Raw genomic sequence first — 14,479 nt, 5'->3', positions numbered from 1 at the left:
GTGACAGATTTTACTTTCTTGGGCTCCAAGATCACCGCAGACGGTGACTGTAGCCATGAAATTAAAAGACGCTTGCTCCTTGGGAGGAAAGCTATGGCAAACCTAGACAGCATAGTAAGAAGCAGAGACATCACCTTGCCGACAAAGGTCCGTCTAATCAAAGCTATGGTTTTCCCAGTAGTAATGTATGGCTGTGAGAGCTGGACTATAAGGAAGGCTGAGCGCCGAAGAATTGATGCTTTCGAACTGTGGTGCTGGAGAAGACTCTTACGAGTCCCCTGGACTGCAAGGAGGTCAAATCAGTCCATCCTAAAGGAAATCAACCCTGACTGCTCATTGGAAGGACAGATACTGAAGCTGAAGCTCCAATATTTTGGCCACCTAATGCGAAGAGAAAACTCCCTGGAAAAGACCCTGATGCTGGGAAAGACTGAAGGCAAAAGGAGAAGGGGACGGCAGAGGATGAGATGGCTAGATAGCATCACGGATGCAATGAATATGAACTTGAGCACGCTCCGGGAGAGAGCGCAGGACAGGAAGGCCTGGCGTGCTATGGTCCATGGGGTCACGAAGAGTCAGACACGACTGAACGACTGAACAACAACAACAACATATTAAGAAAATAGGGAGAGACTGGATTCTGTCCTCAGTCAGCTACTGCTGCTGTGAATGGCCAGTGGACTTATCTTGTATATATTTGGGTTGTATCACTGGCAGAACAATTTCCCCTTCCCCCCCTGCAGCCCCCCAAATCTGCTTCAGAGGGTTAGGGACCCTATGGAGCAGATTTGGGGCACACACGGAGGGCTGCAGGGAAGGAAAGGACAGGGAAGTTCCATTGCAGAAGTATAAGTCCCATTGTGTGAACGAAGCTTCTGCTCGCACAAAAGCTGGATCCAACCCCTAAGCTTTGCAGAGAGCAAGGGTGGGCAATTTGTGGTTTTCCAGATTTTTGGCCTACAACTTCCATCAGCCCTAGGCATCATAGCCAGTAGTGAGGGATGATGGGAGTTGTAGGCCAAAACAGCTGTAGTGCCACACGTTGTCCAGTGCTGGCATAGTGTTACAGATTCTATTTCTTGCATTTTATGACTGTGTATATGAGTGCATATACATATAATCTCTGCTGAGGAGAACACCTTGTGCAGTTGATAAATTGTCAGTTTTCAGAACGCTACAAGTCTCATTAGTTTTAGCTGTATCTACATGGTTCTTCCAAAATATATTCTGGATGAAGGATAACCTCCAGTCAAAATAGATGCTGCTGCCTTGTTTCTCTCCCTTGCCCACGTATCATGCCTCAATGTTGCAAGTATGATTTCACTTTTGAGTCCTTGGTTCAAAGCTCACCACAAGCTATTCTGATATGTAGCTCTTGCATCTGCATCTAACCTACCCTGAGGCATTGCTGTAAGAATTCTTGAAATAATGTACACGAAGCACTATCGGTAAACTGAAGCATTAAATAAAGTGCTAAGTATTAACCATTACGATCATTTTTGGAACAGAAGAATAGAAACTGGAAATAAATATTTGTTTTATTAACACTTAAAAGTGCCATTATCTATAGTCATTCCATAAGCTCATAAGGTTACATTCAGTAAACCTTTGTACCATAACCTTTCCAGAATGAATTAACTTGGAAGAAAAAAAACAATCTTTCATTGTATTAATTCTTGCAGGTCCTCATGCACAATCATCCTAAACCAAGATGTGTACCAGCAATATACACATTTCATAAAACAAAGTCATTTGGTCAAACACAGAATATAATATGAACATGGCTTCTTTTATATTTGATTAAAAAAAAAACCAAATAAAATAAAAGCCATTTACCAGCAAGAAAATAACAGATAAATACAGATTTTTAAAAATCAAAATGTTTTTATACATTTTGTACAAGCACACTTTTGAGACTATAACAAGGTCAAAATGTGCATGAACAATGGAACAAACCACACCATACTAGGCCATTAGTATGCTCTTTTAAAAAACCAATACCACCACTTTTCCTAACTGTTGGTTTTTGATATCCACCAGTGCGCTATTTACCCAACATGAATTTTCAGTTGGTACGTCTTAAGCATTATACAAAGATTCGTTCAAGCCACAAACTAGGTTATCAATTTAAAATTTAAGCATTAATTGGTATTTGGTAGTACCTTCAACATGCTTTAAATTTTCCCAGTACCAGAAAACAAGGAAACAGTTAAGATCAAGAGGGAGACATTACATTCAACGTAACAAAAAAGGACAGGCAATAAAAACATCTGACTTTTCTAAGACTGGTTATGTGTCTCAATTTTATCAAGCAGCTATAAATTCAAAGATTGCCTTCAGCTTTTCAGAACAGTATATTCTCTGTATCACAGAAACAACTTTTAGCTTTTTTTTTTTTTAAAGACAGTCCTTACAAGACAAACCATACCATTGTCCAGCCAGAGTGTTTTAATATACAGTTCATATCCAATTTTGGAAATACAAATACATTTTGAATGGTTAAAAACAAAAATTAAAAAAATATTTTCTGAACATCAGCCAGCTGAAAATATATTTATCTAGTAAATTATCTCTCAAAGCTTTTATATATTTAACTAAATGCAGTACCCTTAAAAAAAACAATTGTTTAAAAATGTAGAAATGAAACTGGAATAAGTCTGTGGGACAGAGTGAACACAGTACATAGAAGGCATTTTTATATACCCTATATATGTGGAAAGTTCTTAGACATATTTGCCACAATCCAAAATCCACAGAGACTCTGAATATATGAAGCCCCACACAGGCAGTGGCTTCCCTCTTCACTCCATACTTATGGAAAGCTCTGCATACACACTCTTCAGACCAATGTGAAAGGGTTTGGCATTTGGTCAGTCATCCAGTCAAAGAATGGTTAGTATTTAGAACTGTGGAAGTGCGACTGACCCCAACTACAGAAAAGAACCAAATTAGTTAACTTCTGTTTTGAAATAATGAAATTATATGGCAGTGAATGGACAATATTTTACTGGTCAATTGGCCAGTGCCCCAATAGTATGAAGTGAACTGGAAATTCCTGTTCACACAGAATTTCATGTGTGTCAAAGCTCCTGCAGGTGCAACCAAGTTGCTGGATTAGGGCTATTATTGGGAACTAGTAAGCAAAGTTAAAGTCCTGAGTTCCTCAACCAAGATAAAGCCAGAAGCTGAGACGCATTTACACTGAATTAAAAAATCCTCATACATTCAAGACAGTAGTACATTGCACACATACATAATTCACATACACTCCATAACATTTGGTCAGAGTATTAAATCAGTGTACAAATTAAACTTTTTTCAAAAAATGTGCAAAAGAGTCAACATCGATAGAAAAAAAACCACCGTTGTGTACATACATTACAAACTGTGCCCAGCATTCAAACAGAGAGTAAAAACATTTACAGAGAGAAACCAAGGGATTAAATACAGAATTTGACAGCTGCATAAAAACGTACTTTAGATCAAAAGGATAAGATTTATACATTATTTATAGCTTTTGGAAAAGTAAAAGTCTGCTGTTGACTTCAACCAACACCTCTTCCCCATAGCTACAGTGATATTTGCTTGAGGTATGAGATGACAGGCTGAATGCATTTGGGTTACAATAATCTGTTCCCACGTTTGGATGAACAGTATCAAGTTTTAAACTGCTGATATTAGCAAAAAAAAGCAAGCAACTTGAGATTTAGAGAGTTTAGACCCTGTTCCGAAAAGAAAGCACAATCCTTTTCTTATAATTCATGATTATGTGCCTGGTGGGTGGGTGTGTATAAACATCAAAATGGGATCATCCTAAACAAACGTACTTATAAATAGTCCACCACTGACATCAAAGCAGTTTGTGAATATGCTCAGGATTTGGGAGACTAATCCTAATTACAGAAAAGAACCAAGTCAGTTTGAAGAGATTCTAAGTGTCTTCCCCAGAGGACACTGGTAACCCACAATAACACTCTCCCTTCCTGAAAAGCTGGTGAGTCAATCCTTTACCATCAAATGACAATGGACAATTTCAGTTGCCTCTTTTTGTTTGCTTCTTGGTTATTAAGAGGGGAAAAGGTCAAAAGGCAAGTCCATTAAAAAAGCAATACAGTAATATAGTTTTGTTAAGTACACTCTTGTTTGAGATATGAAGAGTTAGCACATACAAGATAAGTCAAGAAAATGCTTTTGCTGCTAAGAGTGTCAATAGCTTAGAAATACTAGTTTTGCTTACTTAGATGTACATCTTTGACTTCTGTTGAATGAAGATATGCAAGGGAGAAATATGGCTCTGAATTATTTGGAATGAGATGGATTCCTTCTCCAGCAAGCTGTGCAATGCTCTAGATCATTATGGCACAAGGAATACTTTGGCCCATTATACTGACTTAGAGCGCAATCCTATGGCTGCTAGTCAGCAGCTAAGATGATCATAGGATAGGTTGGTTCCCGGAGAGCCGACCCCCTCCCACGCCGCCTCATGGGCAGCATGGATTGGCTCCGCGCTCGTAAAAAAGCAGCACAGAGCGGCAAAAACGAGGTGTTCCTGGAGGTAGGCCGGGGCAGGGAAGTCCCACGCTCAGAGGTCCCGCAGCTAAACAGCCGAAATCGGCTGTCTAGCTGCAAAAGCAGGGCTAGGGGAGCAAGGAGGAGATCGGCTCCTCACCGCTCCTCCCGCCCTGCACTGGATAGGCGGTCGCCCCCGAGGTTGGAGGCGACTGTCGATTTTGGTAAGATTGCTCCTTCCAAGGCTTACCTCTTAGTCACCTCCTTTCCTTCAGTTGCAAACTTAAAAACTGCAGAATGGAACAGTATAATGTTTGGTAGTTTATACCCAGAAAAAAAAAGTACAGAAGGACTTAGTGGAAGGTGAAGATATGTACAATCTATCCAAAATCCACTGAAATCTAGTGAAATGCATGGTCATCAAATTTTCCCCTTTGCTCCCAAGTATGAAATGAAATATACTTTCTTTAAAGTACTGCTATGTAATCTCTAAAATTCACCCTGCATAATTAAAAATGACTAAGAATTGTGTGATAGAATGTGGATGTTCTTTACTTCTATTAAGCCACCACACAACCTGCCCTAAGTTTCGTTGATGACATAATTGTGTCAGATTAGCCAACAGTAGGATTGATCCAGAGAACTGCAAGTGGTGTTCCACTCATGAAGCAAGGCTTCCCTGCTCCCTCTTCTGTGCTGCAGCCCTCAGGGTCCCCTGAAAAACTGTTCCGGATGCTCAGGGGATCCTCAGGAATAGGGTAGGGCATGGTATGGTGGACTGCTAATGGGGGAAGGAGGCAGCAGAAATCATGCTCTCCCCAACCCACAACTGTTTAAATGGAAGTGTCTTTTTGTTCACACAAAGCACTTCAGGATCTAACCCAATGTCTTCTCATACCCCTTACCATGGCAATCACCACATAATGTTATGCATGTTTGTTAAGCCATATTTACAACATGAGCAAATTCCTGTACTATATGAGCATCCCCTCACTGCCATCTTGCACTTACACCTGACATTAAGTGTATCATCAGGAACAGGTGCCTTACCATAGGAATGAGCTTGTTTTCAAATGTTTCAGCCCTACTCTTTCAGATTTAGTGTGTAGAACTCACAAATCTGCCATAAAATGGATTGGAGCTGAACAGTTAGGCTGTGGAAAGATGCTGAGATTTCCATTTGCCTGCAGCTACCATTCTCATGTACAATGAATAGCACAATGTACTGAGTCATTGACATTTCATTGTACAGCTTGACAAATCTGTACAAATACTTATCTCCTCACTTAGTAACTTGGTTTGTTGTGACATGGAGAGCATCTTTGTCAGAAGGAGATGCTGAAAACAATTTTTGTCCTAATTTCACTGTTGAAGGTTCGATCATCTTAGTATTGTAGTGGCCAAACTTGCTTGGACAGGTTTTTTGCACGTAAGAATCTTTATAGATGATCCAGCTGCTCTATTTGAAATTCATACTGGAGGTAGTCTCCGACATTTCTTCCTGCATTTATAAGCATCAGAATAGAGTTTGTGCCCGCATGAAGGATCATATGACAGACACTCTTTTACAGATGTATGAGTGTTAATACTTGGTCAGCCTTCCTTCCATATACTTAAATCACTCCACTGAAAGACAATGTTATCACTGCTGGGTGAATACCACATCATTTCAAGCACACCTATCTTGTGGGACAAATACCCTCAAACTTTAATAGTTTTCATCAACATTTTCAGTATAGTTTGTCCAAAGGCCAGCCAGTTCTGGTCAGCCCAACAGACTGTGTGAGAATGATTTGCCATGATAAGGTTATGAAGCCAAGGATGAGTTTGATGGAGAACCTGCTTCACCTGCAAGTACAATCTAAAACATTTCAGTGTATGGAGTATGTTCAGTAGCTGTGAAGAGGTTAACTATACAACACTGCAGTTAAAAGGCCAGCAATAGTCACCAACACATAAGCATAAACAAAAGTGTAACTTAATCCCCCACACACTTCCATTGGTGTTCAGTTGTGGAAAATGGTTTCAGATGAATGTATAGAGGTGTGTCAACATTTTTCATTTCAATCTGCTTTTGCTCTAAGTTGCCACATAAACTGGATTTTGTATCAGTTGTACATATGTCCACCTTTCTTTTAAGCTTGTTTGCTCCTGTAACACTCTCCCACCCCCAAATGAGGCATGGACATAATTATACCTTCTGCTACTAGATTCCTCTTGTTACTTCAACAAGACCAAGTCTTTACATCATCAACACTGAGCATGAATCAGGCAATGCCCAATAATTATGCTGACTAGCACCTGCAGTTATTAGAACCAGCAGTTTTTGTGGCCCCTAAAAGGGTTGCACTGTATGGTCCCAGGAACCACTGAAATGTCACAGAGGATGCTGGCTGCAATGCTTGGGTCACACACTGATTCATTGGCACTACTAAAAATATTGCCGCCCAAGCAACCACTTGGATTGCATGTGTGACTAGGCCAGCACTGGTAGTTTTTATATCCAGCACAAAATTTACAAATTATTAGAAAATGAATTAACAGTCACTATGCTAGATAAATATCACTTTTGGCTGTGTGCAGGGGTAGAAAAGCTTTGGTTCTCAGTGATTTGCAAATGCATACATGCTATGAATACACCCAAGGAACTAACCAGCAATTCAGTACTGGTATGCTAGCGGTAATACCTTTGTTAATCCAAAATCACCACATGGACTTACATTAAAGCACATAAAGTCTGTTTCCCCCCGCCCCATAGGTGTGATATAATTCAAACATTAAAAATAGGAAAGAAAAAAGGAACTATATTATGAATGCTGAGCAGTTTTCTCAAACATCCGCAGCTGTCATAAGACAATTGCTGCAAAGTTGGAGAGGATTGCTAGTGCAACTAACTCATTAATGCAGCATTAAATCTAGACAATGGCAGGAACAAGGTTAGTCCTCATTTGTTGTGATTACATGGCATCAAGAGAAAGGAAATATGTTCCTTGAAACCACATCCGATTTTCCTATACAGAACCAATACTGTCACATGCTTTAAGCAAACACCTTCCTTCACAACAAGAACCATCACAGAAGAATTAGGCAACTATTAACAGTTCACCTGAACATGGCAGTAGCATTAAGCAGTGTGTTCTGGAATAGAGTACAAAAGTCAGAAGCAAGGAGATTTTAAAGAGAGCAACGATGTGGAGGATTTCCTACTTCCCCCTTAGCTTAAGAGTAAAGGGCACTTTCGAATCAAAATTAACTGCGATTGATTTCCAGTGGAGGGATTTAAGTACATGTTCAGCACGTCCTTTGAAATAAATGAGACTTGAACAAACTTAACATTGGCTGGACTATGCCCACATACTGTACCCCGATTTTTAGAAAACAGGCTTTATAAAATGAATATTTGTACAGAACTCTGAAAAAAAAATCTTGTAAGCACTTGGTAGTTAATTTAAAAAACACTGGACCTCTAAAAATTTGAGATTTGACACTTTCTACATTTCAAAGACTGTTTTTGTTGGTGCTGCATGACTTGACCCCTTTTGTAATTAATATGTAAGCAAACAAAATTAAGGCATACAGATAAAGGCACTCAGATCTGTTTGAATTTTGTTGCTAGTATAACTAAAAAGAGTAAGTTTTATTCCTCTATGTATGTATCCTAATGCAACAAACTATATCTAAACTCAAAAGCAAAATGTTTTAGAAATGTAGGGAATAAAGCTTATGTTGCAGACTCAGATTTCATTATATAGACATTATGAGATTGGGGGCCTCTCTTTTTTGAACTTTATTGGTCAAGTTAGATAGTTCCCTGATTTTCAAATACTTACTTTCTTATTCTAGGTCGCACACAACTGAAGGCAGTGGCTGGATTCCATAGGTTGTGTCCAGTGATAGTCCTACTTAGAGCAGACTTATTGAAATGAATGGGGCTTAAATTAGATTAATATTGGATACAGCCCCATATCAGTTCCTCCTCCCCCTTAACCCCAAATTCAGCTAAGATGACAGCTTACACATTCTTAATTTGGGTTGTGATTTAGAGAGTCATATGGAAAGCTCCATAATATGGAATGCCAAAGGCCTGTTTGGATGCAACTTCTAAGATTCTACCCACAGCAGGCCTGTGGCCTTTGCACTCCCTTCACAAGCTGCCCTTGTTGTACACAAAAGGCAAGAAGTGAAGATGTGTGTTTGTAAAGTTTTCCTGAGCATTCAAGATGGAACCCAGCAAAGCAGAATATGAGCAGGGCCCTTGAACCTCTTTTCATAAGTATAGCATTGCTTGAGAGCTGCTTCTGAAACTTGGGTGATTTGAGAAATTGTTTCTAATGCATTTTGAGCAACATTAGGTTTGTCTCTTATTGGCTGAAAAATACAAATTAATATGCCGTCTAAAGTCTACTGATATGGCAGACGAGCCAGCCAGCTGGGTTAAGATAAATGAAGGCACTGTTATTGCCAGATCGATAGTTTATGCTTGAAGAGAAAAATCTTGGTTGTGATGGTCATTTTGCCACCTTTTCTCTTGGTGTCTCCAGTTTCATAATAATCCTTTGATAATGATCTATTCCCAGACCATTTTCTCATAATTGTCCTTAATAATCATAAAGAGTATCCATGATTTTGAAATACTGCCAAAATAGCCAACCACAACATAGCAGTAGTACGCAAGGCTATTGCTTCATGACTTTGCATCTCCCTGTATCCTTGGAATTCTTAACGCAAGAGTACTAGACTACATACCTAACAAAATGGGGAACAATTAAAAATGAATTGACTCACTAGGATTCCAAATATGCACCATGCATGGGGTGGGATATTTGCAACTCTTCTTTCTCAGAGATTAGTGAGGTTTTTTTACTTCTAGATAAAACTGTAAATATTTTCTTAAAAGGCTCTAAGCAAAGAGGGAGGGAACTAACTCTAAAGTAATCATGTACACACTTTTCGGTCCCATTTGGAAAAGTCTTAACTGTAAACAAAATGGTAAACCCAGACTTGATGCCAATCACTATGCCTTTTTGGTTTGGCCACCTCACTGACAAGTTAAATGTGAGGCACAGGGTTTTATCTAAAATTTGGATCTTATTAAATACAAAATTGCTAGGGATTATGAGTCAGGTACCTTTGATTCATCCAATCTGCTGCTTAGGGACAAACCATGAGTGTTAACACACCTACCTACAACACTGAAGTAGTAGTGGGATTGATATAAGTGTGGGTTTGTGATAGCATTTACAGAACCTGAATGGCATTACAGGCTGTAGTTAAGAGGTTGGAAATCCCCAGAGATATTTATCTTTTTGCAGCACATTAATATTGCCATTGTCAAGACAAAACGCAGTATTGTAAAAAGGCACAAAAAGCAGTCACCTTATTCTGCTATGGTTTTTGTTGTTGTTGGCAGCCACAATGAAAAAATGGCACTGCAGTTTAGAAGAGCAAGCTGTGCACTGCAATCTGAGTAGATTATAGAATTTGAATGTTGCCAAGCTTCAAATAGTTCCATTTAACAATTCAGGAAGAGTTTAAAATTCATATGCTGCACATACATTCTCTTTAAAGTCCATTTTTGTACCTTTTGGCAACAGAAATACCCTTGTTAAAATTATATGAACTTTTGAATTTTGTGTTATTTAGGCATACGTATTCAGAGCACAAAATAAATGGGACAGCCCTTATGGAGGACAGTCCTTCTGTTGAGCCTGTAGTTCTTTAGAACAAAAGAAATGGGAGACCGAAGCAAGATAGGCTTCAATTATACACAGGCTTAAAACAGAGATTGTGTGTTACTCTAAAATGTTCTGTGTAGAAACAAAAACTGTGGGCTAATATGCAGTAAAGTAAACAATATAACCAAAACCCAGAATACATTTTTCACATTTAGTATCATTTAGGCTGCGCAGAACTCTAGAAAGGCAGAACTGATATCTATGTAGCTTGCTAGGGATGGCAATTGTTTTGTCCTAAATAATTATACTCATCCAGACATCCAAGAAGCCTGGCCACAAAATAAACGCCATCTATGTTTTATGTGAACTCTGCATGCCTGAAGCTCTGAAAGTTTGCATACTTTTTTCTAAATAACCCATAAGAGGTATTGCCTCGGTTACTCTTATGTTTCTCATTCTACAAAACTCCTAATATTCTGCTAAATAAACTTTTTACCCCTTCACATATCAGTGAGTGCTGTCGTACCTGTACATTGTAAGTAACTAACATTTTAAGGACCCTTCTAACTGATCAAAATTTAGAGTTTCAGAGGTCTGCACATTACACATTCCCTTCCACTTCAGGTTTCACAAACAAGTGGTCTTCTTAGGAGTTTGTCCAATGACAATGCTGAGAAGACACCAGCTAACTTTGCTCCCGTCTCCATGGACGTCTTAACATGAGCACTTATTATTTTGGATAAAGATCATACTGCCACCCACCCTGAACAGGCTAGTGGTGGGGAGTTAACTCTCATATAACTACATCTTTCTGCCCCACATGCTAATGTAATAACACTGATATGGCTGTATGGAGACCCATGGATGATAAACAAGTTAAGGCAGATCCAGACTCCTAAAAGTAAACTGCTAGTATAAGATTTTAACAATTCCTTTAATTCATTTGTTCCTGCCTCGTATCAGAAAAATGAATTTTAGAATTGAGTCTTGCAACCCTACATCAAGGTATTTGTTTAAATGTTCACTCTCTCAGCCCACCTCAAAATGGCTTTCATGCATCTCACACTTCTAAAGGCAAGGGGTGATGGGACACAAACCCATCCAAATTTTTGAGATCCTATTATAAAAGAAAAGCACCAACATATGCTGTTCTTTACACAGCTAAAGACCAAGGACAGGCAGCCAGTGATTCTATTCAAGCACCATTGATTTTATGTTCTAGAGCTCTCAAACAGGATCTTCCCAGATTCATGTTAAAGTGTACACTGTTGAATGCCACCTAAGACAGAGACATCTGACTGCCAACTGTTAAAAGATGCTTGCCCACCCTCATGCACAAAGGATTTAAGGCTTAACAACAAAGTTGGAGAAAATATTCCAACAGCATGTTTACTCAAAAGAAAGTTTCACTACGTTCAATGGGGCTTACTCCTTAGTGTGTCTTAGTTGCCATTCTTACCGTTTTCTGGAGAAAGGGCAAGATTCGTTAAACATGCACCTCAAATCTCTCCACTGGAATAAGTTGGTCTACCTACAGAGGTCACTTACAGGCTGCAATGATTGTCTGTCTGCTAGATTTTAACTATTTCAAAACACTGAAACTTGAACAGAGAAAGGAACTTTGACAAAAATGTAAAACATACATAAATAGCTTGGTATAGTTGGGAGAGGGACTTCAATCTTCATTTGCCCCCATATTCTACTACTGGACCAAGTGATGCACATTTGCATGTTTTACACAATTTGCATAGTTACAGCCTGATGGAGGTTTAGCAGAATCTGGAATCTTATGGAATTTGCTACAAGGGACTGGGAAAAGAGGGCTTTGGTCTATGAGGAAAAAAATGTACAAGAGGAGGAGAGCACAGATCTGTGCTAAAGATGACAGACTATTGGCTACAGGGAAGGGATGACAGCTAAGATGGGTCACTCAGTGGAATCCTATTTAGACTATTTTACAATGCTTTTAGCAAAAACTGACTATTTCCTCTGCAATCACAAGGATTTGATTTAAAAGGTCAAAAATTATGATCCTTAAACATCCACTCAATCTGGTAGGTTCTACATTAGATGCCATATTCCATGTTCCATAGAAAATTGCAAAAGTCCCTTAGTGTCACCTATTACAAATTTTGTTCAACTGACATTTGATTCTCAAACTTCAGTGCACTGACTACTGTAGGCTGGTGCATATGCAATACTCTCTATCCCTTAACCACGTCTAAATGATTAGATACTCCCCCTAAGCCTCCCCATCACACAAATTCTCCTGCTAGCTTTAACCAGTAGCACTTAACCATATATCAAGAACTGCAAACCCTAGTTATTATTGTCTCTAACCAGTAGTTAAGCTATTGGGAGCGTTACATAAGTACAAACCATATGCCACATATGTAGCTTTAAATTGTTCCAGATCTCATTGCTGTCTAGGTTTCCTAGGACAATTTTTTTTAGCTTAATGGAACATATATATAGACACAGTTTGTGCACTGTTCATGCAGTATATATTAATCCTGAATGTGTTTTTGGCTTGCCTTTAATGCTTTTATTCAGGAGGCCCTTAAGGATTTCCCTAGGAAATGTTTAATAGCAGTGTTTGGCAACACCAATTCTGGAAAGCAGCATAAGATTCTTCAGTGCCTTCTATTGCCCTGTGACAGTGGAAACTAGAATTATTTCCCTTCAGTGGCCCTTTCCAGTTTCCTGAAGGTAAAGAAATCATTTAAGCATTTTACAATTATTTTTGAATATTATATTCAGATATCCAAATGTGGATGTACATAATTGGGATAGTAAGCTCAAATCTGATATTCTTTTAATTACTAATACATAAGGTATAAAATGTACTCAGAAAAGAACAGTCTACCAAGTGACAAAAAAGTACCTCATTCTTCATGCCATCAGCAGCAGCAGCAGGAACTGAATTATATGGTAAGGATACATATAAAGAGAAGCCTCCAGATCTATTTCTACTGAGCGTACTTTTCCTCTCTTCATTGTAATGAGTAGGGATCTTTTACACTCCATATCAAGTAGTCTACAATCTGAAAAGCCAAATTCTGCATGTTCTCCATGATGCAAATTACACAAATTATGCAAATGCCATTTGACTAATAAATCAATTGTGCAGCTTAAACAAAATTCTGTTCAGCCTCAACAGAAGCAATATTCTAAAATTTCAACGTAGTGATAGTGGAAAAGGAAGGAAGAGTGGGGCTCATGAAATATTTTAGGCAATGGGCAGGATAGTTGGGACAGTACAAAGAATATGGAACAGGAAGTAATGAATATTATTCACTCTGTCTGTTAGACCCCTCCCAGGCCAACTCTAATCTCAGAGATCTTGGCAGATCCAGCAAACATACTTGTTCCATTGTATGGGAAGACTGCTCTTCAACTCTAGAGGAGTAAGGATCTACAGTAATCTGCTTATCTACAATTCCCGATCTAAAACATTCATGCAACAGAGCTACTTGACTCCTCAATGAACTACCTATTCTTTTAAAATTAGTAATACACTTATTTGATTGCAGTTGACGTGCTAGTTGGATGGTTTCTTTTGCACCTGCTCAGCAGTCTGGGTTTTCAGCTTCTGAATCTATTTCCAATACTGCAGAGGAGACTCATTTGAAAGCTGAAACACAACCAAGACCTCTCAGGGCATCTATCTACATACTACAAAGAACAACTGGACACATTTTCTTTTTCTACATCTGCTAGCGACATGTATATTTTCCCTGCATCCTGAGTTAGTCAGTTCTGCTAGGGAACAAATGTACACACAGCTCCTGATGGTCCAAATACGTTGCCTTTACCCCCTTAAATAAGGAATGAATATGTACTAAAGTGCTTTAAGCGAACCACATCAGTACATTACTGAAACAAAAAGATCATACTCCTAAATGGGGAACAAAATCCACATTCTAAATATGCAGAGAAATCATTAACAATCTATATGAAATAAAGAATCAAGAGAAATAAATTCTCCCTTGTCTTTTCTCAACTTTGTGGTAAAAAAGTGCAGTCAGAAAATAAATGCAGTAGGTGAGAGCTGGGTTGAGGCAGGCCATCAGTGATAATGTGCAAATGTGTGTCTTAGCAGTTCGTCTGCAGATGGTCGCAACTTAGCCTCAATAAATATCCGCTTTAGAAAATCCCGACCGTGGTCTGAGACATGAGGTGGCAGCTGGGGATTGGTTGGCTGTGTGGCAATTTTAAAGATGGCAGCCATTGCTTCAAACTCTGCCCAGGGCGGTTTCTCAGTGAGCATTTCAACTACTGTACAGCCAACACTC

General features: G+C 38.9%; 2 protein-coding genes across 3 annotated transcripts in view; one reads left to right on the top strand and one right to left on the bottom strand.

The window, feature by feature from the left end:
• The window catches only part of LOC146358266 (uncharacterized), a 22,551-nt gene extending 8,364 nt beyond the window's left edge, over positions 1-14,187 (top strand). Inside the window, exons 3-4 of the mRNA XM_084860199.1 lie at positions 12,738-12,893; positions 13,495-14,187. Coding sequence (XP_084716325.1) covers positions 12,738-12,748 — 11 coding nt within the window. The 3' untranslated portion in view covers positions 12,749-12,893; positions 13,495-14,187. The remainder of the gene's footprint in view (positions 1-12,737; positions 12,894-13,494) is intronic.
• The window catches only part of MAP3K2 (mitogen-activated protein kinase kinase kinase 2), a 46,975-nt gene continuing 46,347 nt past the window's right edge, over positions 13,852-14,479 (bottom strand). For both annotated transcript variants that reach the window (XM_084806606.1, XM_084806597.1), the window contains exon 17: positions 13,852-14,479. In XM_084806606.1, coding sequence (XP_084662732.1) covers positions 14,254-14,479 — 226 coding nt within the window. In that variant the 3' untranslated portion in view covers positions 13,852-14,253.

Source organism: Heloderma suspectum, chromosome 1 (assembly GCF_057233095.1).
Source record: "Heloderma suspectum isolate Gila_16-S chromosome 1, 16-S_ref, whole genome shotgun sequence".
Lineage (NCBI taxonomy): Eukaryota > Metazoa > Chordata > Lepidosauria > Squamata > Helodermatidae > Heloderma > Heloderma suspectum.
The sequence above is the reverse complement of the archived record's forward strand: the minus strand, read 5'-3'. Positions and strand labels throughout refer to the sequence as shown.